The sequence below is a fragment of the Diorhabda sublineata genome, chromosome X (assembly GCF_026230105.1).
Source record: "Diorhabda sublineata isolate icDioSubl1.1 chromosome X, icDioSubl1.1, whole genome shotgun sequence".
Classification (NCBI taxonomy): Eukaryota; Metazoa; Arthropoda; class Insecta; order Coleoptera; family Chrysomelidae; genus Diorhabda; species Diorhabda sublineata.
Window position 1 is genome coordinate 24,999,245 of NC_079485.1, and position 16,812 is coordinate 25,016,056.

General features: G+C 28.3%; 1 protein-coding gene across 2 annotated transcripts; it reads left to right on the forward strand.

The window, feature by feature from the left end:
* The first annotated feature begins 423 nt into the window (after positions 1 to 423).
* LOC130451138 (probable E3 ubiquitin-protein ligase makorin-1) lies at positions 424 to 16,795 on the forward strand. 2 transcript variants are annotated; one of them, XM_056789956.1, is made up of 7 exons: positions 424 to 707; positions 1,615 to 1,875; positions 2,022 to 2,123; positions 2,801 to 3,134; positions 3,274 to 3,485; positions 5,179 to 5,452; positions 5,542 to 16,795. In XM_056789956.1, the coding sequence occupies exons 1-7, from the start codon at positions 667 to 669 to the stop codon at positions 5,677 to 5,679; spliced, it is 1,362 nt and encodes a 453-aa protein (XP_056645934.1). In that variant the 5' UTR covers positions 424 to 666; the 3' UTR covers positions 5,680 to 16,795. The 2 variants fall into 2 exon arrangements, with proteins under 2 accessions (XP_056645934.1, XP_056645935.1); XM_056789957.1 differs by having other exon boundaries at positions 5,545 to 16,795.
* Positions 16,796 to 16,812: the final 17 nt, after the last annotated feature.

Below are 16,812 nucleotides of genomic sequence, written 5' to 3' on the forward strand. Positions count from 1 at the left end.
TCTCATATACAATTTTCTATTTTATAGATCAACGCCTTTTCTGTTTTTGAGTTTTACTATGTAATAATACTTGTTTAATGAATATATTAAAATTTTTTCATTAAGTAAATACGCCATAATATAAATGTCTGGATAACAGTTTCCTGAACACAATTATACCATATCTTTCAGTGACTTCAAATGATAATTAGCATAGGTGTTTATCAACGCTCAAGTCAATTCCTCTTAAATTTCGGGTATATTAAGCTTTTAATTATATCATTGTTTGATACTTTTCATAGTGACATATAATAAACTAATAGTCAAATTATTAATATCCCAAAAAACATAAATTACTCATATACTCTGTCTCTATGATTGCTCTCTTCTTCTTTCTACCCATTTAAAACAATCCCTGTCTATACTTTTTATTTCATTGTTGGCGTCGTTGCGCGGGATGTCATTTCAGAATTGGGAGTTCGATATGGGCGAAATGGAATAGTCATTTTAAACTGAATTTATGTTGAACGAAGTATTTATTTAAACCGCTTCGAATCGTTTATTCCATCACAAGTTTGAATGATTAGGAGAACTTAGAATATTTTTGGATGTGTGAAAATATAAGTGAAATGCCATAAGTATTTTTTAACCAAAAAAGCAAATTAGTTACATTTCCAATCTGTCAACATGGCGGAGGTATATGATATTTTCGACAAATTCTGCATTCAGTAAGTACAATATTTATACTTAAATTAATAAATCTACATTTAAATAAACAGTTTATTGAAAATAGCTTACAATATATAATAATATTTATGATTCGGTGTTAAAGATGCAGAGTCTCCTACATACTCTGCTCTCAAGATTATCATACATATAATATTTGCAGTATATTAGTGCAAAAATATGTCAGTGATATCCGTTGTGACATTTTTACAAGATAATATTGTGATTAGATGTTAGTTTGAAACTTCTAAGGTTTTCAGAAAATAGATCTGTAAGCTGCTTCTCTAAATTAATTTGTTTACTTGTTTCTTAAGAACTCTCCATCATTAATACATGTTTTATGTGGTATACAGTTCTTATATTTATATATATTTATATATATAGTTTAAAATATTAGTTTTTACACATTTCTCACCTCTAACTTTAGTCCAAAAAATTATGTCAATTGAGTATTCAACCACACATTTTTTAGGTATATATTCTATTTAAATTTCTTTAATCCAGGTGGGACCAGTTGTCATTTATGTTAATATTCTTCACAAATGATACCAATTTCTTTTCATTTTACTGATTTTGGATATGATAAGCATTCGATTCCATGTACAAACTATGAAAGAGTTTCCATACTACATCAAATGTGAACTCTATAACAAGAATATTTAACTAAATAATACATTAGCTTGTGAGAGCTTTTAATGCTGAATTTTGATCATAAATCTTTTCACGTGATTTATGCTATGAGATGTCTCTAATTTGATATTTTTTTATGAAATTATTTATAAATACTTGAATGTTAAATACATTTGATATAAATAAGAGTTTTAGGTGTGCTTTGATAAATTTGCTAAAATTTCAATAATGTACCTTAAAGTTTAAGTGAAAATTTACTAACTTGTTCTTTTGCTTTAGCTATTTCAACAGCAGCTATTGCCCTTATGGTGATCAGTGTTCATATCCACATAAAGGACAATTTGAAGTAGAACAGATTCATTACACACCAGGCAATGAATATTTTGTGGGACATATTAGAGTACACCACAGAATATGTCGATTCTTTTTGAGAGGTAATTGTGTCCATCAAGAGAATTGTCGTTATCGTCATGAAATGACTAATGAAATACCTAGTGTACAAAAAGGAATAGAAAGATCAAGTAGAGCACCAAGAGCAAAGTAAGTTGTGATCAACTATTTGTCTGTTATTAACTTTTGCTCACACAAATTTTATTGTTGAAAATGAAACTATTTGAAATCTGTATTTGTATTATAAACATAAGTTTTTTTATTGGTAATTAATAAAGTGTACTATTAATTTTTAGTGCTCACTGCATGCCATCTACATCCCAGTCAGAAACCGTAACAAATAAGAATTCCATAAATAATAGCAGAGATTTGCAAAACAAAGAAAGAATTATACCCTGGTAAGATTTTCTGAAAGTTCACTAACTGTATTGAAAAATGTTCAAATTCTTTGTAAAATTATGTAAACCTGGTTCAGTTCCCATTTATTGCTATTCACAGATTAAATGAGGTAGTAAGCCATTATACTAAATTTTTGCATCAAATTTTCATTGACCAAATTAATTGTTTTATTCTATAATATATATAAAGTTCAATTAAGGATGAAGAGATTTATTCTTATTAAAGTTTTATTTCAAATTTGTAAACTATATTAAAGCTTGGTATTTTGATAATTTTACTGTATTACTTCATTTGAAAAGAATAAAGTATACCATCAAATAGTACTTGAGATATATAATATCCCTTATTGCATGTATGTTTTATAGCTAATATATTTCTAATGTCCAGTGTCTGCTCCTCTTGCCAATAAATTAATTATGTACATCTACAAAACCTTGTTAGCATCTTTAACACACTTCTACCATAAAACTACTATGTGTGATGTATGTTTTGATAACAAAGTTATAGTCTTTAAAGACTTATTTACCTTCAAATGTATAGAGGTGGTTAACACTATACTTGTTGCAAATTAATATTATCAACAAAATTCGTAATTATTCACATATATATTAAATGAAAGACTAGCATTAGTTTTCTACATCTTTACAAAAGTATTGATTACATTATTTATATCTAGCATTAAAGATAAAGACAATAAACCTCAACCTGATGGAGATAAAGTAGAGGAAGGTGCTTGTGCTTCCCCGCCATTAACTGATATTTACGATTCTTGGGTTAATGCCCCCGAATTTGTGCCAAAAAGTTCAAAACCAAAAAGTTATGCAGAAGCTCTCAGTTCTGAATCAGTTGCCGAAAATAATGCAAATAAAAAGCTGTGTCCTTATCTCAGCAAAGATGGCTTGTGTAAAAATTTGACTGTTTGTAACTACATCCATGGGGAAATGTGTGATATGTGTGAAAGACTTATTTTACATCCTTATAATGAAGAACAGCGGAAAAGGCATCGACAAGTAAGTTCTGTTTTCTACATAATATAACATAACATTCTTTGGTAATTTATCTGCTTCCATAACATTGAAAATTGTTGGTATATTTTTCATTACATTATGTTAAAAACTGATTTTTATCTTATGAATACTTCTCTTTAAGGAATGTTTAAAGCAACACGAAAGAAACATGGAATTATCCTTTGCTGTTGCAAGGTCTCAAGAAAAAACATGTGGTGTATGCTTTGAAGTTATTATGGAAAAAACAAATGGAGAACAAAGATTTGGTATTCTGCCAAACTGTAACCACTGTTTCTGCTTAAGTTGTATTCGAAAATGGAGACAAGCTCGTCAATTCGAAAATAAAATAATCAGGTAATTTAATAATCAAATTTGTCATTTGGTATAATTATTTGTACGTTTAGATTGAATGATATAGAATTTTGATTTTTTTGATATGCTTATATAATATATATATTTATATAGTAGAAAATTGATTGTTCAATAAACATTCAAATTATTTTCATTAAAAAATAGATCCATTTTTCTAGCAGATTGTCAAAAATCATATTTTTATGAGATAACTGAAATGGCACATTGAAATTATTTCACTGTAATGTGGGGTTGAATTGTTTATGATACAAGGTGTAAGATTTTATTTTGTGAATGGAGATAATTAAAACACGAGCGTAGTGAGTTTTTTAACTCCAGGAACAAATTAAAATCACTTTTAACATATATCACATAATTTTTTATAAAACTCTTCTTACAAGAAAACATTTTTACACTAATTAAAATAGTTAGGAGCCATTGATGTGATATTTCATTTGATCTTTCTAAAATCAATCAACTGAAAAATACAAAATTTGATATTTAGGTAAAAGAATTACCTAATAACGAAATTAGTAGATGTTATTTTTATCCATTGTTTTTAATAATTTTTAATAAAGTCAGAGAATGAATGATTTTGCATACAGTAGACTCATGCAATGGTGTAAACCGAGCTGAATAAAAGTTTAGTGAAACTGTATTCTTGGCTTTTTTTGAGGAAAAATCGATGGTGTGGAAATCTTCAACAATGTGGTCCAACCATCCCATGATAAAAGCCAGTTTGCTGATTTAAAATAATGTAGAAGCAGCAAAGATCACAAATCACTTGCATTTCTGTAGACACAAAATGTGGGGAACTATCCAAAGGAATCAAATTTTTAAATGAAGCTGCTGATACCAATTATTTGAAGATGAAAGTGATATATAATTGTTGGTATATTTGATGCATGTCGCCGTGAAGAGTTATGCAGTGTGAAGTTAGATGAAATAGAAGAATTGGAAAAATTTTTGCTAATACATAACTTAACCAAAGTCCAGCGCAGTTTTCGTATCCCATCAAACTACGTCAGTTATTACCGCAATTATGCTGCATTACACTGTCTTAGCATTTCTCGTCGACTATTTTTTTTAAAGTACGTTAACAATAAATGCACCAGTTGGATAGAACACTGCTATCGAAGATCGTTAGCGTTTTACTTTCTCAAGGTCCTCAATGGTCACTGAGGGGTACATTGAGGAGACTCCATTGTAAATAAGAATAAAATTGCTGGCAGCATTATTCCTATTTCATTTACATGATGATCTTTTTATTGCATCAGCAGTTGCAACATCTTCAAATAGCGATAAACAGCACTAGTGTCATTTTCATATAGAAACACTGCATAAGCAACTATTGCTAAGTATTACTACATATATACAAATAAGAGAATTATATTATTAAAACTTAGTAAATAAAAGAATGTGCTAAATTTTCTAATTAATGCTCCACTAATTAACCTTGTTCTTACATATTTCACTTTAAATGAAGAATAAGTGAATAATTCTCAAAAATCTTATTTTTTATAAAGGTATTTTAACACTAGTGTTAGAATTAAAAATGTCACTTTTAACGTCAGTTTTATAAAAAAAATATTTTGTTTATTTAGATATAGTATAAACTTGAGTATCTGGCTCTCGGTTTAGATAGATTTGCGTTGATTGTCTTCACTGTATCTAATTGACCACTATTACTTTGTAGAGCTTGTCCTGAGTGTAGAGTCACTTCAGATTTTGTCTGTCCAAGTATGTATTGGGTTGATACCAAGGAAGACAAAGATAAATTAATTGAAGATTATAAAAAGGCATTAGCAAAAAAAGACTGCAAATACTTTAAAAAGGGACAAGGCAATTGTCCATTTGGAAACAAATGTTTCTACCTTCACGCCTTCCCCGATGGCAGAAAATGTGATGTTGGGCCACCACCAAGACAAAGGCGTGCTAGAAATGCTGACACTGATATGGATGTCCTTCAGGTAAAATCGTTTTTAAATTATTATTTGATTTCACGTCTGAATTTCAGATTTTTTTGTTATTTGCATTTAAAATGTGCTTATTTTTGCAGCAGGTGATGCTATGGGATTTTCTCGACGAACGAGATTTTCCATGGCAATCTCTGGCAGATGATTTGGAGGATCTAGTTTCTTTTTTTACAGATTCAGAGGATTCAGATTTTTCAGATTTCGAATTCTTTTTAGATTAGTCTTTACATATAGTTAGAATGCCAAGATATTTTGATTACATTAATAGATTTTATTTTTAGGTTTTTCCTGAATTCTGAAGCAGAACAATATATGTCGAGATATATGCTATTATCGAATTATTTGTAGAATAATTAATGTATATATTGTTAGTTGATATTTCCAAACCAGTTTCTCAACAGAGTGTGAGCAACAATGACTTTTCATTGCATTGCTTTGTAATTTTATTTGTTCCCGTTTCGGTTTTGGGTGCGTGTTTATATATTCTAGCTGTTCAATGCAAACTGAAATGCAAAGTATATAAAATATATTTTGGTGCTCATTTGTGGACTTTTTGTCAAGCGTTTTAAACAGAATGTACCTTGTTCATTGTATAATATGTGTTAGTTCAGTTATTTTATAAAAAATTTTTAGTGGGTGAAAGGAATTGAATATTTGTTTTTTATTGAAACCTTAGTTCTAATAAGAAAACCATGTAAGACTTGTAAAAGACAAAAAAGTTGTGGTAACTAGTAAAAAACTTCGAATATATATTGAAACAATGAATTGAAAAAATAGCCGAAACAATTTTTCTGTCTATAATCAACCCTTTACTGGTTTTGTACAAAATTCGTGTGCGTTTATTTCCATTTGTTTTTTTAAAGCCTTGCCTTTACATATACATATTGGCAAAAATTTTCTCAACGTGGATAATTTTTTATTTTAAATTGAATTTTAGTCGTCTTCTCAATGTTTCCAATTATTTTCTTATTACTTTTATAATATTTTTTCGTTTTATAACTATCTTCATTTTTTTTTTGTTCATCTTCACTACCTTTATCATATACTATACCATCAACTCAACATCATTAAATTTTGTTATCAATTATCAATCGTCGACATATAAAGGAAAATAATAGTCTCACATTTTTTATCAATGGTAAAGGTAAGATGATAAAGCTTTAGGTTTTGCTAGTGCGCACAGTACTGCAAATGTTTTACAAAAAAACTCACTCTTAAATTCAGACCAAAGAATCAATAATATGTTCTCAAAAATCTATTCTTCCATTCATCTAAGCCTTTCTTACTTATGTCAATTTTGATTATCCTAGTTTCCATTTTCAAAGACATGAAATTACTTACCCCTGTACCAAATTTTGTTTAATGGCATATTTTCACCCATCCGTACAGCTTTTTATCTTGTCGGATTTTTTGAAATGGTTATTTCATACCGACCATACTTTTACTACAACTAAACAAACACTTCAATTGCCCTTGGAGAACCAATTGTTGGTGTATTGGTAATAAACAGTTTGTTCAATATTTTTTAACTACTATACGAAATTTGTACACATCAATACAACCTTGTAAGTTTTTTTTCAATAAATGCTAACCAATTCACAAAAGCACAGTGAATACACTGAAACTATAATAAACTGAAGGTATTAGTACAAAATAGCATTATTGAATTAAGCATACTGAAATTTTTGTGTATTGGTAATACTTAAGTTATTGATTTGTAATTGAAAATTTTTGATATTTTATGTATATATTTAAATTGCAAAAAATGCCAGTAATTTTCATTAATTTATAACAGAGTCAAAATGCCGTTATTTTTTCATTCATTAAATTAAGAACTTCCTCATTTATATAAAATCGTCTATTGAGGGTCAGTTTATATCATTTATGCTGATGATTCAACTCCTGTCCAAAACTGGTTCTCAAAACGATCAAAAAAAAGTTCTCTAAAATTTTTCATTAGAAATTTTCCAATTGCTTTTCTTATATTTAAAGAAACGCATTGGTTCCATCTAATTAACTTCCTTACTTTTTCTTTGAAATATGTGAAGCCCGAACATACAAAGTATGGAGTTTTTTTTAAATCAAATATGAAAGGTAAATTCAAAAACACCAATATTATATGAAATGATACCTCAACAAACAGTAATACTTTGACATTTTGACGCATTGTATTTCATTGCACTAGTCTTGAATTTAACAGTCTTGTTAAATTCATAAAGGCAGTTGTAGGGTTTCTACAGTTGGTAACGTCTTTCATCTCCCAACTATCTTCAAATTTCACATCTACGTTTTTTTCCATAAATGTTATGGTTATTTTACGTTTCCTTTTACATATAGGATTCCATCTCATTCTTTTAACCCACACTATTTCACCACATAGAAGTTTTATCCCCTATACGACTCAAAAACACATTTTCTTTTTACGTTTCGCCTTCTTTGTATTCCGTCTAGTGTATTTTTTAAACTACACATGTACTTTAAATTGATATCAATCACAAGAATTGATATGAACATTAAAGAAAAAAATATGCAGGATAATTAAATAAAGGTATACAAGATACCGTTGAGCTCTTTGGAAAATAAAAATCATTTTTCAAATACTGACATAATTTGTATGGATTATTTACAGACTGACTGTTAACAAGAATATATACATATATTATACAAACAGGGCGATCCAATATTTCTTATGAGGCGGGTGGAAATTGAGTTATTTTGTGTTGGTTTTATAGAGTGAAGCAAACCCCTTTTTCTGATTTCATTGGTAATAAGTATCTGAACATTTAAAAAGACAAGTTAAATTGAAGACTATTGATATGATTTCTAGTCAATAAAAATTAATATTTACATCAAAATGTCAAATTGTAGCTGATATATAACATTTTTATTCTTTTAATGTAATATGGATTAACATTAATTTATGTCGGATTATGACAGATTTCCTTATTTGATGTTACTGATTTCGATTGCAAACTATAACTAATTTTTTGAATGTGGGGTCTATTATATTATCCTCCCTCCCTATTCAATTTTCTCTGAATTTTTGTTAATTTCTTTAATGAAGATAAATTGTTTTCAATTACTTAGTACATTAGTTTTTCCCAGTTTTCCTTATAGCACATGTTGCTAAAAGAATTATTATTCATTTAACGCTTATTAGAATTTCCTATATTCTTTGTTCTATTTCTTTCTTCTATTATTGAAGATATTTATATCTGTTACATAATTCCTTTGATAGTTTGAAGAGTTTTCACTTTTTTTTAATTTGTTTGGTATTTTACAGCTTTTCTGTATTATTATTTCTTACAGTTATTGCTGTTAAAACCAATATTATAAGTTACTTAACGTTTTATTGTAATTCAAATGTTTTCAAAATTTTTCTCATGATTATTATTTACATCAGTTATGTATACGAGGAATTCTCACTTGTTTTTTATGACTAAGTTTTTTATGTTTATTATTGAATTTATTTACATCCTTTATAAAATTTTTCGAATATATCGAGGAGTTTTCACCTGTTTCTTTAACTATTGAGTATTTACTAGTTCCGAATGTTCCACATAGCAAAAGCAGTATCATTGTTGAATTTTCTTCTGCATTTTTTATTTATATGTTTATACTTCCATTATTCAATTTAAATGATAGTTGAAAAAATTTGTTCCTTAATTTTTTGGTATTATATTTTCCTCGAGTAAATTTATTATAGTTATTTATTCTTCAATTATTTTCATATCAAACTAGATTCCACAAAAAAGATGTTTTTATTTTCATATACGATTTGGTTTTAGTTTTCTTCACGTAAATATAACAAAAGTTCAGTTAAAAAGTTAAAAAAAGCTCCAGGTAACATTAAAAAGTAGAAGACTATGTAATGATACAGCAGTTAACACGAATAAAAATTTATATTAACGTATTATGACAAAACCGCACAAGAAAACTAAATCGAGAAAACTAGCTTTTTGCTGATTTCTTCATATATATATATATATATATATATATATATATATATATATATATATATATATATATACATTATTTATTTTCAAATTTGAAAGTGATATTCAAGTAAAGTCCAATCTCTACTAAAAGTGCAAGATTTTTTTAAACCCTAATTAAATTTAAAAATTCTTAATCATATAGAATGTCAAGTTATGTTGAACTGTATTTTTTGAAAACCTTTTAATAATTTTATGAATTCCTGAGTGTGAACAATTTTCTAGTAATCGCCTTTTAAATTTGTGTATTACCAAATTGTGATTGGCCTCTCTATATATAGTAGTCTGTAAAATAGTTTATATAATACATTAGTACTATGCATATAAACTGGCTAAATGCTCTTGTTTTTATTTGCTGTGGCTTTATCTTGTGTTTGTTTTGTCATGGTGTCGTTTATGAATTTCAAGTGTTTTTTTCAGAATATTCTGGCAAATATCAGAGTTGGTTGTGATAAATCTCTTTCGGTTAATATTAATAAATATATGTAACTTAATAAATATTTTATTGCTAGATTTTGTTGTATTGAGTTTTTTTAAGTTCCAACTTACAGAAATCAGCATTTTTAAAAGCAAAAAATTTAGTAAAATTCGTAAAATGTTTTGATCATAGCTGTTGATTTATGAAAATGAAAGGATTGCATTGGTGATTTATGTGAAGATTGATATGAAAAACTTCAAAAAACAAAGATTCTTAAAATTTTTTCTATTAGAAGCAATATTATTAATTCTAAGTAAGATTAAGTATTCAATCCAAAAAAATACCTCAAGGAAACCTCCGATGGAAAGCATTAGATTTTGACATAATGCAGATAAAACAATAAATAATGCCCTATACATATTGTCTATTATTAAATATATTGGAAATGAAGTTTTTCAGGTTGATCTTCCCATCTATAACCAAATGACAAGAATTTTTTTATTCCATATTAAAATAGCTTTCTGACGACCTTTCTATGCCTAAAGTAATTCAAAAATTTATGATTACTACGTCCCCCTCAGTGCACTATTCGCCAGCAAATGTATTGTAGTTTATTTAGAATCTTACTGTTCTAATATACAAGCTTTATTCTCTAAACATTTAAATACGTTTTCTTGTCATTTTGGAGCAACTGAGTGACATGAAAATAACTTGCATGGACACATTAAATCCGCTAAACCGACATTTGCTATTTCTATCATATGTATGTTTAAGAATAAGATAATTTCTTTGAATTAGATTGATTGCCGTATTAAAAACTCGTTATTTTCATTAAATAGTACAAGAAAATGACTCTGACTAATATTTAGTAGGTTTAGCCGAACTTTCAATTTTCTTCAATCATACAAAATTACTTGTAACAAAAAGCGAATTTTTTTCGTTAAAAGCCTGGACTGATACAGATGTTGGCAAAATTGGGTCAACGAGACCTCTTTTTCTTTAATTCAGAACATGAAACATGTTTTGACATAATGTAATGCAAACTCTGAGATTAAGTGTCATATTCCGTCCTATCGCGGTTTTTGAATGTGGTTACAACCTAGCCTAGCAGTTGCACATGAAAAGGTGTTCTTCCGGCGATCCAAACAAACACTTTCCAAATTTGTGACAATTTTTTGAGCGTAAAAGTAAACAAATGTAGGTTATATATGTAAAATCGTGAAGGCATCATGAGGTCTCTCGGTTAGCTGGTATTCATGTATTCGGATGTCATCAGAAAAATATAAGCATTTGAAAATTTAAAAAACGGTTTACTATTAATACCTTTTTTGAACACATGTACTTCCGAAGTATCTTGAGCTACAAATATACTATATCAAGGGGAGAAATAGGGTTAGACGGTTCAAAGATATTTGTTTGAATTTTTAAATTGTTAGTAAAACTATTGAAAAATATATTTCCAAAATTTGAAATTGAAATTACGACTCGGTCTGTTGTAAGAACCATTAAAGTGAGTAGCTTTCCTTCAGGTTCAACTTCTACTGCCCTTCCTTTTTTCTCGGCAATCTTTCGCGTATGCGTAACGAGCTGGTCGTTACTAATGTGATGCAGGACAATTTTTGTAATACATGGCTTAAAGACTCGTTACAATCACATCCCATCTTACATTTTCTCACATGTAGTGGATTGGACGGGATGCCCTTGGTAGGTAGGAGATAAAAATCTGATCCTGACCAGTAGGGCGGAGGATTGTTGACCCAGCTACCATTTTCTATGGAGCAGTCATTTTATTGTAGACCATTGCCAGAATATCCGTTGTTTTTCCTACGCGTTTTTCTCAAAATGACTTTTTCAACTTAAGTACAAGCTAATTTGAAGTTTTTAACTAATAGTTTTGAAAAATGGCAGTTACTTCAAAGTATTGCACTGTACATGAACCTAAAAATAGGAATACTATCATTATTTGGAACAATTTTGTTTATAAAAAATTAGTTTTTTGTTTTGGCCCTTGTAAGAAATTCAATTTTTTATAGAATTTGGATTCATAAAGAAGGGGGACATAAAAATAACTTCAGATTAATATTGCTGTTTTCTGATTGTACGTAAAATGCAATTTGTTTGTGATCTGCAATATGGAACAGCTAATATCCTCAATTTTTTCAAAGGAAATACTTCAAAATTTTTATAATATTTACTTGAATTTTTGCATAAAATATTCTCAGAGATTCAATGAATTATATTCATTTTTAATAAAAAAATATCAATTTATTATGTCGATAGAATTATTTTGGTTGGTTTGGGATAATAAATAATTCCCGAATTTCCGATGAAGTGAATCCAATTTTCAAGTAATTTATTGATGAAATCAACCAAAATATATAAAAAGCGTTCTCACTACAATACCATTTTGTGGTATTGTTTTCAGTTATTTTTGATTAATTGGATATTAATCACAGTATGCGACAATTTAAATAGTTTTCAACATTCCCATTCTAAAGGGGCTATTGTTACCTCCATAGTTAGAAAATTTCAATTATATTGAAAAATGTCTAGGTAACGTCAACACTAGAATATTTTCAAAGAAATTATCTTCTACATGTTCCACTGTAAAAATTGTACCTAAATCGTTTTATGGATACACTGTTAATCGTACATCAAAGTCTATATGTATGGATATATGGATCTGGATTTAGAATTATGATTGTTATTGAAAGTTGAGTGTTATAACTTACTCTTCTAGTGAAAAACCTGTCAGTATATCCCCTATGTGTGCATCCATCAGCATGTGTTTGTGTCACAGTCATAGGTTTTAATTGCAATTGCTTCAAAACGTATATAGTTAATGTTTAGTTGAACATTGTGGTAGTTCTCCCTTATGTCACCCACGGTATTTTGTTAATATTTCCATAAGTATTATATTCCGCTTTATCTGCTGTCACTAACTTTCGGGATTTAAAACAATGTTAAGGCATAATCCAGTGATGGCGAACCTTTTGAAGAAGTGGGTGAAATTTTGATCAATATTTTTTAGATCTAGCCTGTGGGTCACTATAGCATGGTTTATGCAGCCAAAATTAAAATAAACCTTAAACTAAACTTGAGTATCAAGTCTATATCTGTTTAAAGATTTCATAAAGTTCTTTGACGAAAACAATTTTCAACACGAATATGTGGACAAAAACATCGTTAAAAGAGCATTCGAAATTTTTTTCATTGATACAAAATTATTTGGTAACAAATCTCATACGTTCAATATAATATTTTGAATTTTTACTGTGGAGTCATTATTATTTACACTACTTTCAGACATTTTTCCTTCTCTTCCATAATGAAGTCTTCAAATTTTGTTTTCCACACTACGCTGTTTTGAAATTCAACTAACTCCATTGTTTAAAGTTCTATTCTGTGTGGATGTAAAATAAAATTTTTTAAATTGATTGAATATCTCCTCAAATGGTGTTTTATTTCCTACATAATCATTAAATAATATTTTTTATTGCATTTTCTTGAATGTCAACCGTGTTTCCAAAAATCTTTGGTAGAGATATCAAGTTTCGTCATAAATATTTTCAAACATAATTAAAACAATCAGTCCATGCCCTTGAACTTTTTTATTCAGTTCATTAAAATGCCGAGTGATATCGCATAAAAACATTGAATCATTTAACCATTGTATATTGGGAAATTCATGTTCTCTTTTTCAATTAACAAAATATTAATATCCACTAATAATGTTACAAAGCGATTAAGGACTTGATCGAAATTAAGCCATCACACGTTGTTGTATGTTAAAATCCCTGAATACTGGTATTCAATTTCTTCTAAGAATTGTGTCAATTGTTGTTTATTAAGAGCTCCTAAGTTTATGTTGATAACTTTTATTACAATTAATATTACATCGGAAAATGTTTTTAAACCATGCTTCGCACATAAAACTTATACTTGGTGTATTATACAATGAAATTTAATAAGAAAATGTGAAATTTTTAGCTTAAAATACTAAATAAATACAATGTTTTTCCTATCATATAAGGTGCACCGTCTGTTATTACAGAAACTACTTTCTCTAGGTCAATATCCATTTCTTTAAATACAGCGTCAATTTCTTTAAAAATATCAAGACCGATACACTTCCCTTTCAACGTTACTTGTTTTATTAATTAACTCTTCTTTCATTATATTTCCTGACTTATACCGAACAAAAATTGCTAATTTTGCATAACCATTCATATCATTACTGGCTTCTAAAGCAATTGAATACATTTCTTCATAATTTAAGTCACTATGTATTTGCGAAAAAATATTTTCTAATTCTATTACTCGATCTTTAATGTGTTGCGACTTATAAGTAACTCATTTATACGCTTTGTAATCAAGTTTTTTTCTTTTAAATCAGCAAACAAAGTAGCATTACATTCCAAAAACGCTTTTTTCGTAAAAATTCTCTTTCTGAAAGACGTTTCCCGTGACGAGCAATGCAATACGCAACTTGCAAACTAGAAGCTGTAATGTTATTTTGTGCAACAAATAGGTTTTTCTTTCTTCATCTGTTGACACGCCGAGATTAGAATAAAACTTCTCAAAGTGTCTTTTTACATTATATATACTTGGAAGTTATTTTTTTTTTCATTACAAATTACACATATAATCATTCTATTTCTTTCAATCACACCATAGTTATCAAACCATTCAGTTTGATAAGGTTTTTAATTTTTTAGATGCCGTCATAGTACAGGGCTACAATTAAAAGTATTTATATTTAGAATGCAATAATTTGAGATTTTTTTATTAACTTACTTAATGTACATATTACATATAATACTTTAACAAAAGTATGATTTGTTAGTCTAGCACTGGTACATCCCCCCACCCTGCGATGCAACGAATATGCATGCGTCAAGTTGCGCAGGTACAGTAGTAACAGAAGAAATAAAAAATCAGCTAGACAATGTCCAGTTGAAAAATTTTCTTTCATAAATTCGATTGTAAATATAAAAATTTTAGTTTTTCAGTTTTTTGAGTATTTATTCTTTTTTGACATAAAAAATAAATTTTTAAAAATCAAAATGTGGAATATTTAAAAAGCCTGGGTGGGTCATGGGTTCGCAGTCACTGGCCTAATAAATACATAGTTTCTTGGCGACTGAAAAAACAAATGCGGGAATAAAAATTGAGGACTGTTGATTGAGATAAGTCAGGATACTACTTTCTATTTAAAATCTCGAAAAGGGAAATACTGTAATCTAATCATAAGATTTTATGCGTGAACAGTTAAAATAAGCTTTGAAGTAATATTGCTTAATAACTTTTGAAGTACGTGTTGTGGTAATATCTTTTCAGTAGATGTGCTAATGATTTTTTATATTTTTGTGCGAGTATCGTTTTATAATTGTAATATGAATGCAATCAAAAATGTTGATTAATTGATTTTCTTGAAGTAGAAATCTAGACTCGCTATATAGAAAAGTTTTTTAGACATATTCCAAAGAGATGTAAAATACTAAACGATTAGAAGCCTAATTGCAATCGTTCAAGGCTTGTTTGAATATGATTGAATCCAGGGCCGGATTAAGATTTATAAGGCCCGGGGCTAAAATAATGACGGGGCACCCTTAAGGAATTCGAAACCCCGGAAAAATTCACAAAATAATATCAATACGTTAGATTTGTGGTATCAACACATCAAAAAATACAGAATGATTTCCAAATGATGGGGCCCGGGGCTATAGCCCCCCCCCCAAGCCACTAGCTTAATCCGGCCCTATTGAATCACACTAATTGGAAAGCTTAAATATATCAGAATAGTCAACTAAAACACATCGAATTGAATAGAAAAATTTTAAATATTAAATAGTTTCTTCGCCTTATTTTTTGAAAAGTTTCAAAACTAGAATTTTTATAGATATTTATCAATCTCAGCACTGGACTAACCATCAATAGGTATTTTTTTGAAGTAAATGTGTAATTAAATGAGACTTGTATAAACAGTTACTTTTTTCAGTTTAGTGAATTATTATTCGAAAATAAAAATTAATTCCAAAGTATTCACCAAAATATAACCAATTGCGGCCTCTTATTGATTTGTGTTGAAGTAGTAACTAATAATTATAACCTATATGAGCAGCTTAGTGGTAGGTCATCCGACATTTTATAAAAAAATTGTAATCTATTGAAAAGATAATAATACTCAAAAAATCTTATTCTCTTGAAACCTGTCCACATTCATTTAGTATGTAATTATTTAAGCCTGTCAATACCTTTCGAGTATGGTACTTTATATTACAAAGAAATGTATATTAGTAGAAATATGAAGTTACTTATTAAAAAATACGTGGAAATATGTGAACCTAAATACATAGTAGGTTTAATCCTATTTAACATAACATAATAATTATATTTTCTTTTTGTGACTAATGTTGCTGCTTCTTATCAATTTCTTATTATTGTGCGACATTTTGTATAAAAACAAAGCTTATACACACACACCAATGTTTGCACACATAAAAAATCCTTCCTTATCAAATTTCAATTGTTTATCTTCCTGTTTAAAAAATTGAAAAGGGGAACAACTTAATGTGCACTGTACAATGTTTATCTAGCTTTATTATATTATTTCTTGTTTTTAAATAAAATATAATTTGTCAATGTAATGATTATTAATCTACAAATTATATATGGAGATCTAGAATGTATTACAGCACAGTCAATAACAATTTGAATAGTTATAGTTACTAACTTGTGTGGTGCTAGGACAGATGAACTAGAAACTGGCAAAATGGCCATGTTGCAAAGATCTGTGATTGTTAGCTTGTTAGATGTAATTAAAATTACAGTAGCTTTTTATTTAATTTATCCATTCAAATATTTATAAAATTCCTTTTTTAATTCCTTCAATCCCCAAAAATAAACAGTTGATGGTTTAAATAATTGTTTTATTTTAA